General features: G+C 42.0%; 1 protein-coding gene across 1 annotated transcript in view; it reads right to left on the bottom strand.

The window, feature by feature from the left end:
• Positions 1-14,136, bottom strand: part of fbn1 (fibrillin 1) — a 62,808-nt gene that overhangs the window by 11,512 nt on the left and 37,160 nt on the right. The window contains exons 33-50 of the mRNA XM_063472688.1: positions 13,179-13,301; positions 12,837-12,959; positions 12,609-12,734; positions 9,904-10,026; positions 9,576-9,698; positions 9,284-9,451; positions 7,263-7,331; positions 7,025-7,150; positions 5,748-5,870; positions 5,499-5,657; positions 5,333-5,404; positions 5,118-5,243; positions 4,898-5,020; positions 3,990-4,115; positions 3,791-3,907; positions 3,574-3,699; positions 3,360-3,479; positions 2,665-2,790 (exon numbers count right to left, since the gene is read on the bottom strand). Of these exons, the coding sequence (XP_063328758.1) occupies positions 2,665-2,790; positions 3,360-3,479; positions 3,574-3,699; positions 3,791-3,907; positions 3,990-4,115; positions 4,898-5,020; positions 5,118-5,243; positions 5,333-5,404; positions 5,499-5,657; positions 5,748-5,870; positions 7,025-7,150; positions 7,263-7,331; positions 9,284-9,451; positions 9,576-9,698; positions 9,904-10,026; positions 12,609-12,734; positions 12,837-12,959; positions 13,179-13,301 (2,199 nt within the window). The remainder of the gene's footprint in view (positions 1-2,664; positions 2,791-3,359; positions 3,480-3,573; positions 3,700-3,790; positions 3,908-3,989; positions 4,116-4,897; positions 5,021-5,117; positions 5,244-5,332; positions 5,405-5,498; positions 5,658-5,747; positions 5,871-7,024; positions 7,151-7,262; positions 7,332-9,283; positions 9,452-9,575; positions 9,699-9,903; positions 10,027-12,608; positions 12,735-12,836; positions 12,960-13,178; positions 13,302-14,136) is intronic.

Below are 14,136 nucleotides of genomic sequence, written 5' to 3'. Positions count from 1 at the left end.
AGTCAGGTATTCTCCGGCCACAATGTAAAAGCTGTAAAGTCTTACGTAGTGCTTGTACCTGCGACTTGATTATTACATCAGTGTGAGGGGCTATTTCATCAAAACTACAAAACAGAACCTCGATATGAGAAAAAGTGTTCTTGTTTTCAACCATTTTTTAATTGTACAGACTGAAGTTGCATAATTATCTCCACTCACCAATCTGTGTGTGTCTGGTTACTCCAGGACTAGGCAGCCCCTTACTTGTAATAGGAAGCATATGGTTTCGCTCTCCTGCTAGCAATGGCCTTCAGTGAACTCAACACAAATAAGCTTTCTGACCGCCATAGATCACTCACACACCTGGCTCAGGAGCAAAGATCACATACATGAACACCTGGTGCTGTGAGGAGAATGTCAAAGAGTGTCACATTACTTTCCTCCATGAAACTGATTTGTCAGCCTCTCTGTGAAAGAGATTGATGGAGCTCTGTGCACAGCCCCTTGCAAGTATATGTACACATATGCACGGGTGCATTGGAATCTCCAAGTGCATATCTCCTTCATATTTTGTATTTTATAAAAGGAAAATTGTGAAATAAAGAAATAAATTGTTTTAGGGTTTTTAAAATCAACAAGAGAGTCGCCTGATAAAAAAAAAAAAAGCTTTTAAATAAATCAACTCTTGGCTAACACTGACAGCAGGGACAACGATCTGAAGTGTGGTGACAGATATTTAATAGTTATAATTATGTTCATTTGCAAAACCAGTGAAGCATTATAATTTAAAACATATCATTAATTGGCGAGCGCTGGTGGCCAAGTGGTTAAGACACATACCAAATACTGCAAATGCAACTCCCCTAATCACTGAAATGGTTCCATCCAAGGACTAATCATCCATGTCATCACCCTCCTATTCTCTCTTTCTGTTTTCCTACCAATATCGATTATTGCGATGCCAGAAAAAACATGAAATTCACAGCCTCTTTCTTCACCACATATCTGCATTTTGTGAATGATTCTGTTACCAAAGAATGTTAAACAAACATCCTGCTAATAGAGAAACTACTGATATCCTTCACCCTATCTCGACATTTGTTCTTTCAAGCCACTTTAAACTTGTGAGGTTCATTTCTGGGAATGTTACTAACTGCAGTGCTGAGTTTGAAGCTGAGTTTGTTTTGATGGGTGGCCTCATTTTCTTTCCCTGTTTCCAGGCAATCAATAGACGTCAATGGGAATGACATCAAAAGCATCACTGTGGCACCTATGCTGTCACAATATCTGTCACAAATGATTATACATACAGATTAAATTTAGAACTGCACAGAGGACAGTGATCACTAATAAATCATTGATGTCAAAGAACCTCAGTGACCATCAGCGATGCACAAAATCACAACAACAGTCACCTCTAGTCGCTCTATACTACAAGATAAACACTAAAATAATACAGAGAAAACCCAAACAATCAGACGACCCCCCTTGGCAACAGTGGGAAAGAGAAACTCCTTTTGACAGGAAGAAACCTCCAGCAGAACCAGGATCAGGGAGGGGCAGCCATCTGCCATGATGGGTTAGGGTGAGGGGAGGGAGCCAGGAAAAAGACACACTGTGGAAGAGAGCTAGAGATTAATAATAAATAATTATTAAAGTCAAAGCGGAGTTTGAAAACAAATAGTGAGTGAAAAAGAAACACTCAGTGCATCATGGGAAGCCCCCAGCAGCCTAGGCCTACTGCAGCCTATCAAAGGGAGCTAGTTCAGGGTCACCTGACCCTAAAAGCTTTATCAAAAAGGAAAGTTTTTGGACGTGAGTAGAAGGATTTTAAACTTGTTTTTAGATTTAACAGGGAGTCTTTCTACTCGTTCTTGTCCCCGCCAGTACTCTCTCTGCTATTGCATATGCAGGCTGCATAACTCTTCTTAACTTGTGCTGCTTTAACACTATATTGCATAATGCCATAATCCCTTTTGTGGCCGAGAACTACGTCTTCATTCATTATTGTAGCATTCATGTAAAATACAGATGTCACGGAGGAGAGCGGTTAGCACAAATAAATTTAGGGTTTGCGGTCAAATCTAAATATGTACATTTATTCCAGTCTGCTAAATTATGAAGAGTATAATCTAAAATAAAACAATGTTATTCCTCAATATGTTAAAGGGCTGTTTTAGGTTATGCAGCTATAGAAACTATACATGCATTTTGGAAATCTCACCATCATCAGTGTTTTCTCAGTAATACACACAAACCATAAACTAATTTACTGCCAGTGTTACTCACTTTCCACCAAACTCCTCCTGTCTATCCCCTAACCTTCAGTCGAACGCTTCTGATGATGTCATCACTTCAGTGTTTGGAGAGGGAACTCCCTAGCAGAGGACTCAGCGCACCCCCACCCAATCCAAAATACACACATATACTGTATAAACACACACACACAAGTGAGGAAATGGAAAAGTGATCTGTTCAGAGCCACCCTTGGCCTTGTTGAGGCAGCAGCAGCAGAACCAGCTGGAACACAGTGTGCTATCATGAAAGAGCAGGAAAAGCCTGACACCACTGGCTGCTGCTTAGTCTCCACTAGTGCTCACTTTTCACTGTAAAAGCAAATGCATGCTATAATTTCATAGCTTCTTTTCCCATCCTTCTCACTCCCACACGTGCACACGCAGTTACCTATACATCTCCGTCCAGACGCAGAGAGCTGGAAGCCTTCAGGGCACAAGCAGATGAAGCTTCCTTGAGTGTTAGAGCAGGTTCCATACTGACAGATCTCAGGTGACTGGGCGCACTCATCGGTGTCTGACATAAAAGAGAGAAACAACATTGTGAACCTCATTAAATGACATTTCCAGTTGTTTAAAACCTGCCCCTATTTTGTACCATTAGAAGCATTCCAGTTTCCAGTATGTCACTGCACATCTAAATGTCAGTGTAATCTCGCAAGTGAATAATTGCACGAAGGCAGTTGCGCCTCACTGTTACATGTTCACTTATCACAATAACCAGCTGCTGTGGCTGCTTCTGATGCTGAGAATTCATAGCTGTTCCTCCCTTCTTCTAGGAACTCAGCACAAAGCAGGAATGTATTGAAGTCTCCGGAATATCTCCTCATCAGCCCCACTATACAAACAATCCATGTTTTTTGGCTCAGCCTTATTCTCACATGTGAAAGGAAGAAAAAGGGGGTCTGACGAAGCTTCCCCTCCTCTGGTGCACTCCAGTAGAGCTGGTCTAAACTAGTTTAAGTTAGATGTTAGCAGAAATTCACCTCTATGTGCATTTTATTGCTTCAGTAATTCTTGTTTTTCACATTTCAGGTTTTTTTTTTAAACCACAACACAGAATGAATGGGATTTATGACGCTCTACCTTCACAGGTTTCCTCATGAAGGTGGTAGCCAGGTGGGCAGATACACCTGTAAGAACCATCCAAATTCAGGCAAGTTCCTGCACCACATGTGCCTGGATTCACTGCACATTCATTAATATCTGAAGAAAAGGGATGATATAAATGTACATATTATAGAACATATCTATATCATAATTAGATCAGTATAAAAAAGGACAAACAGCATTTCCTTACCTCCACACAGTCTGCCGTCTAAAGTGAGCTCATAGCCATCATTGCACACACAGAGGAATGTGCCCACTGTGTTGACACACTGCCCGTTTCGACACAAGCCCCTCTGCGTCGCACACTCATCGACATCTGCTCGGCACATAGGCAACACAATAGTTAACACAGATGCTATGGCTCTTCTTCTTTTTCACTTTTTATTTACTCACGTCCACACACGCACCTATGCAGTCGCTGTTGTGCGAGTTTTGAAAGCCAGGATAGCAGAGACAGTTGTAAGAGCCTACGGTGTTCTTGCAGGTCCCGTTTCCACAGGGCTGTCTTTCACACTCGTCCACGTCTGAAACCAGAGAGCAGCGTCACAGTTTTTTTCACCTGGCAGAGGAACACCGGTGAGACTGATGGGAAGTAGCACAGCTTACCGACACACATCGACAGGTCCCGAGTTGCTTTGAAGCCATTGGGGCAGACGCAGCGATAGCTCCCCAGTGTGTCAATGCACTGGCCTGGATTGCATATACCGGGGTTCTCGATGCACTCGTTACGGTCTGAGAGAAAAGAGAAAAACAAATGTCACACTTTGAATCATATTCAAATAGTATTTAGATATTTTTATCCTCAAACAGTCACAAAAATTCATATATTTCTTCAAAATACATGAAACTGACCAAAAATTCTTTTGCACTATAACTCAATAATTAGACTGCATGAAACCAATAACATCATCAAGTCCAGCCTGAGCGTGTTTGGGTGTTAGGACTTGCATGAAAAGCAGGAAGCAAAACAGGATGCCGGCATAACATTCACTTATCGTTTAGGACTCTCCAGACTGACAGCAACATGATTTAGATACGCTGTAGCACATGTTCAGCAGCTCAACACCTGCTTCACATTCTCTCCTCCTTAATAACAAGCCCACCATGAAGAATTCAGTCTCAGGCTGACTGTCACTGTGCTGCCTCTTTGTGTGCTTTATCTCTGGCAAATAACTGGGAAGAATGTGCACTTCAAAGAGTTTCGCATAACCGCATTTGATAAAATAGCTGGAAGAAGCGAGACAGCGTTAGCGTGAGGCCACAGAAAGACCCTGTGAAGTTAGCATCTTTCTCAAGGGAATGACAGAGGGATTTCTGGCTGCTCTTTTTTGGCTAATGTTTTCTATAATTCTATTCCATCTGTCCACTAATTTTGTACTATCTCCATTTGATGCCATTATAGGAGATGACTAAACTGGAGGCTTGAGAAAAACATGAAGATTATACAACTGCAGTGTAATTCGAGTGCTGCTGATACCTCAAACATTTTTAGCTAATAACCAGCACATCCTTACCAAGACACTGCCCAGTGGGAGTGAAGCGGTACCCAGCTTTACACTCGCATCGGTAGCTTCCTGGCAAGTTCAGACAGTCTGCATTTTGCTGGCACACCGGTCCATTCTGACACTCATCAATGTCTGACAACAAGAGGGAAAGAGATGTTCATACAGCAGGCATAAATATAAAAAGACCAAAGTAAAACACAGGGATTCTACAGCAGACTGCAAACCTCACCTTCACAAATCAGCAGCTTGTCGTTGTAGATGAAGCCAATGGGGCACTCGCACCTGAAGCTACCGATCATGTTGATGCACACTCCATTCTCACAGATTCCCGGAATTTCCCTGCATTCGTCGATGTCTGTCAAATGAACGAGAGACCAACGGTGGCGTGAGAAAAGAGAAGCGTTCCTTCTCATCACGTAAGCGTTTCAGCGTGAAAATCTTTACCAATAATCTGTCCGGTGGTGATGTCGATGTAATATCCCGGTCTCTCGCTGCCACACAGGATCGCAAACTCATCTGAATGGACAGGAGGCACGAGTTTATAGGAGTTCATCGCCACTTCCACGTGCTGGTATATACTGCGTATTTACTCTACTGTTCTAGACCTCACCGCTGCTGGGCACGGGGCACTGTTCGCAGGGTTTATTCCACGCACGGCCGATGTTGTAGGAGCAGCAGCACATCTTTTTGGTCATGTTGAAGGTCAGCTCGCCGTCGCACGTTCCGTTGTCAGAGTAAAAGTTCCTGTAGCAGTAGCTTTTCCTCATGTCTGTGTGTGGTGCGTTTATGAGAAATGCAGAGTTTCAGGTAAACCTAAATACGACAGCGACAATCGTGAAAACCCAGCAAGCCTACCTACCCATGCAGTTGTTCCCTCCGTTGACCTGCATGTAATCCACAGGGCAGATGCAGGTGTAGTTCCCGATGGTGTTGTAGCACTGGCCGGGGCCACAGATGCCTGGCCGTTCACACTCATTGACATCTGTACACAGAGAGAGCAGCACAGGGAAAGAAACATTCCTTCAGTAAAGGTGCCAGCTACTTCTATGAAACATATTTTGGTCCATGCCTTTAAATATATTAAATTCTTTATCAGCATTACTCCTAAAAAGCCATGAACACAATGCTTATTCCTCCCAGCCCAGCTCATAGCTGAACAGTTCATTGACCACAAACAAGGAGGACTTGCAGTGCTAGACTTTACAGAGCAGCTGCTTTTGTACTTCTGGCCAACAAAAACACACTAATTAAACAACCCAGTGTGACGGCAAAACATGTAATAGACAGGCCGGTCCACTGTGTCCATTTCGCACTTTGCCTATCCAAAACGTGAAAAGGAAACACATGCAGAAAATGCATTACCGGCAGTGAGCAAAAAACATATCAAGTACATTCCAGGGTCCTTAATTGTCAGAATCGATTAAGCTAGGGGGCTAGTATCTATATACACACAAACGTGTTAATAATGTCTGTTTAAACACTTTCCCATGATTATTTTCATGTTGGCTTGAAATAAAATATCCCCCTCTGCTGTTACTGCAACTTACTGCATGCGTGTACATTTCACGTTTTGGGGGGGGGGCAAAGCGTGAAATGTGCACGGTGGACCGGCGTGTCTATTACACGCTTTCGGCTGAGTTAAAATGCCACCAGTCACATGTCACTGTCAACCCCATTAAGCCTCCTGCTCTCCTCCTTTCTCTGTTCCCTTTTCTCTTTTTTAAACACCCTTCTATTTTATCGCCTTTCATTCCTCTCTCCGTCATCACTGGCGTGCCTACAGGGGACACTGCGTACTTCCCCGAGGAAAGAGTTGACCACATCAGAGCCTCGCTCCTCTGGACACAGTTAGCGCTCTCAGCTGTCTCATCATTCTGGCTGAGCTTTGCTGGGTTAGCAACAAACGGGAACTAGAGCAGACACTTATTGAGTGTTGTCTATGGGACAACAGGGTCCAATATTTTCTTTGCCTTTTTGCTCCCAGTGCTTCCTTCTCTCTCTTTCTCTCTCCATGTGTCACTGAAAGAACATCTCCACGGCTGGACTCAATTTCCTCCCCAGTGAAATGTCCCAGGGCCAGAGCTGGAGATGGATGGGTCACCTGTTTGTTCATTTGTGCATGTGTGTGCTTAATACCTTCACAAACTCTGGTGTCCAGGTTGAGGGCAAAGCCTCTTGAACATTCACAGTGGAAACTACCAAACGTGTTGATGCACCGTCCTCCCTGGCACAAGCCGGGCAATTCCTGACACTCATCGATGTCTGTGGGAGAGAGAAAGGGAAAACTCAGCACCACTGTGGGCTGGTGTTTCTGTAAGTATACCCAGGGGCGACCTCAAAAACAAAAAAAGGCATAATAGCATGTTGCTACGACCTTCCAAGATGACAGTGATGGGGTTTGGTCTGAAGCCTTCCCCTCCAGGACACAGAGTCTTGTACTGAGCTGTAACACAAAACACAGAAACGAATTACAAGCCTACATCAAGGGTGTGCGTTATAGCAGAATTTGCCAGTAATTGCGATGAATCGAGGTGCCTGAAAAAGCCATTTTTAGTCATGCACTTGTTTCCTTTCGTTTTCTGTCGTGCTTTTTCTGATCTCAGCGTTAGCCACAGAGCCCAGAGGACCGGACATGACTGCAGCTACTCAGAATTACAAAGCGAAAAGAAAAAGGTTTTGTTCTTGTCACAGAAGCAAACAGTTCCCTGAGCTGAAAAGGATGAGTCATTCCCTGTAATGTTTTGAAACATCTGTTGGCAATTTCCAAATAAGTTGCACAAAGCTGTCTCATTTTTACCAGCAACAGCAATTACAGCAAACACACTAATCGCATGGCAAGAGAAGCCAGCATGTGAGTCTGCATGTAAGCAGAGCAGCTAGTTTGCACCTTAAGACGCCTGATGTACTCTGGTATATTAATATATATTGATCTTGGATATGATTTTTCATATTAGTTTACAGATGCCCTTAATTTGAGGAAATTTAGGTTTGGTTTAAGGAAATTAAGGTCTGTTTTGTTTACCCTGCCACAAATAGATGGATTTGACAGGGTTATTGATTAAACATAAACACCAAATCTTTTTCTTTCCTCTACATTCAAATCTAATTTTTAAACCACAATTCAAAACAGCCAACAGCTAACAAGCCAACCCATCCCACCAACAAGAATACAGGGTGAAAAGTCAAGCCAACAAGGAACTGTCAAAAATTGCATTTCCAGGAGTGACCACTTCAGCCAGGGTGCAAAAGCTTAAGAGCGTAAGAGTATATATAAAAATGTTTACATCCTGGAGAGGTGGAGGTATGCACAAGAGAGAAGAGGAGTCAGTAGAAGCAAGGTGGAAAGGTGAACATGCAGTAGAGTAGAGGTAGTGAAGGTAGGTGAGTTTAATACCTGGGGTCAGGCATCCAAACAAATGTGTACACAAGAGAGGTGAAGAAGGGAGTGCACGCAGGGTGGAAACCATTGTCAGGGATGATTTGTGACAGAAGGATAGCAGCAAGAATGAAAGGAAAGCTTTATAAGATGGTAAATCAGAGGGACCAGCTCAGGTTGAGCAGTTTTCAGACAAAGTCAGTGAGGCATAGTGGAGATACTGGACAAAGGATGCTGAGTATGAAGCTGCCAGGGAGGATGAAAAGAGGAAGACCACAGAGACGTTTCATGGATGTAGGGTTGGTATAATAAAGGAGGATGCTAGGGATAGGGTGAGATTGAGGCAGATGAGCTGCTGTAGCGACCCCTAAAGGGGGCAGCTGAAAAAAGAAGAAGACATCCTGGTACAAAGAATGGTGTTGCAATCCATAGCTAATCTATCCCTTATGCCTTATCCCATAACTGTAGTTTGACTGTGAGGTGTGTTTCACCTTTGCTCTGCTTATGGATTTGGAGACTCAGGGAACACTTTTTAATCCATTTATCTGACAATTGACATGTATTGGTTTATGCACAACTGTAGCCTACTTGATAAAGTCTTCCTAAATCCTAGCATTTTATTTGTATATATTAATTAGCAGGTACTATATCTGTGTGATGCACCCATGCAACCCACTGCATGGTTCCAATTTTATCATGCCATCATTCATCAGATGTTTGTGTTGCCTGCCTACAGCTGAAATGAACAAAAATGTTGAATTGTGGAAATTTTTATCAAAGTAAGTAATGCTGGCAATAAATTACCTTCTCATGTACTATCACATGCCACTGAGTATATCAGCTCCAAAAAGAGACGCTAAGGTTAGCTAACTATGCACTGTATTTGGGCTATAGACGCTGTGGCTTCCTGGAGGTGTGTCACGCATGAGTATTTCTTGCTAGAGTAGACATTCCTCGCAGTTGAACTGAAAACAAAAAGTACATAATGTGTGGTTACAAGGGATGATGTGATGACTCACTTGAGTTTACAGGCGGGCATAATTCACATGGATTTCCCCAGCCCTTGCCCATGGAGCAGCAACAGGACGCTTTGGAGACGCCAACTCCAATCTCATTGGAGCAGTCCAAATTTTCAGATGCATCTCCTCGCAAACGAACATCTCGAAAGCAACTACCAGAGCGAGTGTCTACACACAAACGCACACATAAACAGACACAGATTTTCAGCTATGTTGGTTAAGCCTTTTCTTTGCAATTAGTTATAGAACAAGCTAAGAACAGTTTTAAATATGTTTAGTGTTGCAGTCTCACCTACACAGCCCACTCGAGTGGGATTGAGTTCAAAGTCTGGTGGGCAGTTACAATGGTAGCTTCCAGGGATATTAACGCACACTCCATTAATGCAGATGGTCGGGTCTGCACATTCATTGATATCTGAGAAAGAAAAAGTAAATTTTTTTATATATAAATCATCGCTTTCAATTTTTTGGCCAATACAAAAGCAACTGGATGGATCACAGAATATGAAAGCTCTTATCTTTACACGTGTGCTGCGTTTCTTTTGCACTTGTATATATTTCCCCTGTTTGCTGAGGCCTAAACACAGGAACACCATGGAGGGGAGCTGGACTAGTCTTACCTGTGCAGTTGCCTCCACTTCTGTCCAGTTCATAACCAATGCTACATTTACATCTGAAAAGTCCCGGGATATTCTGGCACTGTCCGTTGACACAGATGTCAGCAAAGGTACATTCATCTATGTCTGTGAAAAAGAGAGATAAAGAGCGAGCCAGCTGTGAGTGATTAGTGGATCATGAGATCACGGTGGAAAACTGGCAGTCGGCTTTAGGAAGTGAAGGCCACTCACCTCTGCTACAGAATGACAGCTCTAGACATACTCAGACAGACATACGCACACATACACTATCAGAACTGTAGCCAAGGTTATGAAATTGTGCTCTTCCACATCATTACACTCTGCACAAGTCATTACTGTCCAGCTCCGACTGAGCTGATGGAGGGAGGACTGGACAGGTTATTTCAGGATGTTTGACACATCAGTGCAATGAGGTCAGTCTGCTCTTTCAATTGAATCCTGCAGTGCATTATCACTGCACTCAGCATTCATCTGCAACAAGTTATAAATGTGTTCATATGCAGCTTACAAGAAATCTTAAAAACAAGTTAATATTTTATTCAGACTTTGAGTAAATGAGCGGAATGCATCCCAATCAAAACATCCTAAAAAAGAGCCTGCAGTTGAGATTCCCACATATGGCAAATCTGAATCATATGTCAGTATATTATGAAGGTTAGGAATCCGGAATTTATACAGTTGTGGTCAGAAGCTGACTTATATTCATCATTGGCATGAGTGTCATGGTAATTTTGGACTTTTAATGATTTCATGGAACTGTTGTTCTTCCAGTATGAAATGACTGTACAGGACACATCTTTAATGGCTTTAAAAAACAATTACTGGTTTCACTGGTTTAATTTTTTTTGGATTTACTCTAATCCACAGAGGGGTTTTAAAAAAATATACATACACTCACTTATATCTTTTAATGAGTGGTGCTGAAGGTTCTACAGTGTCTTTTAAATTGGCATATTATCTTCTGTTTAGTGATTGTAATTTAATACAACCGGTAGTTTCCGGTAGCTGCCAGCATAAAAAGCATTTGTTTGACACTGTTCATTTAAAACTGAGAAAAATGGGAAAGTGCAAGGAATTCAGTGAAGATGTAAAAGGGAGAACTGCAGATTTACACAAGTTGTGAAGGTCTCTTGAAGCCATTTCTAAACAAGTGCAGACTCTAAGATTATCAGTTCTAACAACTGTATGCAAGTTATTCTGATTTGTCACCACTTCTGTAACTTGTAAATTGGTTAGTATTTCAAGAACAACCTGGGAACTTCCCAGGCTCAAGTGTGTCATGAACTGGAAACTGTTGGAACACCAGTGTCACTGCCTTCTGGAGAAAAATCTTTAAACTTTTTGGCCGTAATGGTAAGAGGTATGTTTGGAAGAGTAAAGGCTTTCAAACCTAAGAAAACGGAAACAGCTGTTAAGCATGGTGGTGGTAGCGTAATGCTCATACTCTGGAGATGTTTTGCCAGCAATGGTACTGGTATGCTGCACAAAGTGGTGGAATAATGAAGAAGCTGGACTACCTCTAAATTCTTAATTTTCACCTGAACTCAACAGCTAAACCGTTGAAAGTTAGACACAATAGTATCTTTCAACACAACAATGATCTTGAACATAAATCCAAACTGGTTTTGGAATGACTAAAGCAGGCTGACATTAGGCTTCTGGAATGTCTTTCCCAAAGCCATGACCTCCTCTTTATTGGAAATATATGGACTACACTTAAAAGTCAAGAATGTGCCAACCAATTTAAATGAACTCTTTCAATTTTTGACAAGCATCTGGTCAAGTTGCAACTTGCTAAGAGACATTTAACAAGATATTAGAGGGGGTCTATATATAAGGTCTTGGGTCTGTATGTATAAGTTTGGCCCTGTGTATATTAGGAAAACAAAAAAGTAAACTGAAAATTGTGCACCTAATTCTTGCTTGGGTCATTAAAGGTGTACGCTGTACAATCATTCCACCCTGGCAAAAGAACAGTTCAAAGAAATCGTCAAAAGCTCAAAATTACAATTTATGCCTACGATGAGTAAAATTCTGTCCACAGCTGTATGTTGTGTAAGCAGCTTGTGCATCTCAAGCACTAATTTTAAGAATAAGACTGTTTTTAGAGCAGCCTTTCATTACAACTCTAATATGTAGCCTTTTTATGCTACAAGGAATTACACTGTAAGCAGGAAATAATGTTTGGACCTGTTTTTTCAAAGAATTCCTTCCACCCAGTTCATTTTTGTCTCCATCACAAGCTTAGATACAACCTTTAACCAAATTGTAGCAGTTGCACAACTGATATACACTCCTGAGTTAGATAAACATCTCATAGTTATGAGCTCGCACGCTGTGATGTGTGCTTCAAGTTTCAGAAGCGTGATGTTGAAACACTAAATTATCGAGCAAATGTGAACAGAAAATCAAGGCGAGTTTCACTGTTATTGTCAGTCCTTCGAAATGTTCTCACAGCCTAAATCACATTAATGCTCAGCATATTGTGCTGTTTGATGTCCAAAAATCCATATAATTAGTAGGCAGCATCTGTTTGGATCTGCTATTTCCATAAACAGGAAAACAAAACAAACAAATAGCACCAGGAGATTTTTGGGTTTTGTTTTTTGAAACTGTCAACATAATTTAGGATGCGGGCACCCATTGAAATCCTGGGAACTATGATAGTCTGTGTTGTATTGCCTTACCCTCACAGGCCTTGCCGTCAGGAGTGGTGATGAAGCCCATGTCACATTCACAGCGGAAGCCTCCTGGCAGATTCAGACAGTGGCCGTTTTCACACAGGTTGCCGTTCTCTGCACACTCATCGCTATCTGCAGTCACACACCCACACAGAGTCAGTAAGCACAAAATACATTCGTGGATCTTTTAAAAGGCTGAAGTGTGGATTAAGAAACTGATTTTGTATGTGTGACCTGAGCAATAGAATCCATCTCCAGAGAATCCATCCTTGCACACGCATCGATAGGAGCCCATGGTGTTGAGACAGTCAGCATTGTTGCTGCACATATGTGTCCCATTTGAGCATTCATCCAGGTCTGAAACACAACAAACGATTACATTTTTGCAAACGTAAACGAATTCATCCAAATATTGAGGATAAGGCTTGCAGTATTAAATCAATATCAAAGTAAAGACCATAGCCAAAAGCACAGGTCCGCTTTTCGCAATTGCGCATCTCATACACAAGCTCATTCATTTCAGATGGTTCATGTATTTTTACCATTTACTTGCACATTCCAGGCCATCAGCCTTACCTGTACATTTGAGACCATTGCCAATCCACCCCGGAGCACAATTACACTTGAAACTGCCGGCCGTGTTGGTGCAGGTTGCATGTCTATCGCAATTATGGGCTCCGATTTCACACTCATTGATATCTGACAAAGAGAGAACGAGAAACAACATAAAGAAAAATAGACACAGGTCTGATGGTCCGATGATTAAGGTCTGCTTTCTCATTCCAGTGGGGTTCTTGGCGCTGTAGAGTGAGTTGATGCTTGGTTTGATTTGTATAAAGATAGCAGCGGGAGAAGACAGGGCTAAGTCTTTCTGGCTCACTGTCTCTGTATTTCAGAGCACAAGGCAACGAGGCATTCTCATGATCTCTGATACTAATGGCCTTGCTACAAAGGTTTAATGAGTGCAGCAAGTCTCTGGATTTTCGTCATTCAAGTGTGTCCTGAGAGCTGTAAAATGGCTAAGAGGTGGAACGAAGGCCTAACGCTGAGGCCTTGTTCTGTCTGCACCGTCTGAACTAGTCCTCGCAGGTTATTTTAGGCAAAGATACCTCCTTTTACCCACAGACTTTGCATCTCTAATGTGAAGCTTCTGGAACAGCACATTACGACCCCCGCCCCCCCTTTAATGTTCATGTTTGGGTTTCTCACCGCCCCAGATGTCAAGTGTGGAAATTTAATCTTTCCAAAACATAATTTCTTTAAATGTGATGTGGTAAAAGTGTGATGTGCCAACTCTACAAATAAACATTCCTTCACAGCAAAACCATGACAATAATATCTCCCAACCAATGAAATATTCAGGGTACTTAAATCTATTCTCTGAATGTACAGACCTACTGTTTGCCACTCAAGATTCTAATAAATGAGCAATAAAAATTAATGGGAGCAATTAGTGAATATTATTAAAATCTGCCCTGCTCATAAAGTTGATTAAATCCTATGGGGTGGAACCAATAAGGATCTCTTTGAGTGT

The sequence above is a fragment of the Pelmatolapia mariae genome, linkage group LG1, assembly GCF_036321145.2.
Source record: "Pelmatolapia mariae isolate MD_Pm_ZW linkage group LG1, Pm_UMD_F_2, whole genome shotgun sequence".
Taxonomy (NCBI): Eukaryota; Metazoa; Chordata; class Actinopteri; order Cichliformes; family Cichlidae; genus Pelmatolapia; species Pelmatolapia mariae.
The sequence above is the reverse complement of the archived record's forward strand: the minus strand, read 5'-3'. Positions and strand labels throughout refer to the sequence as shown.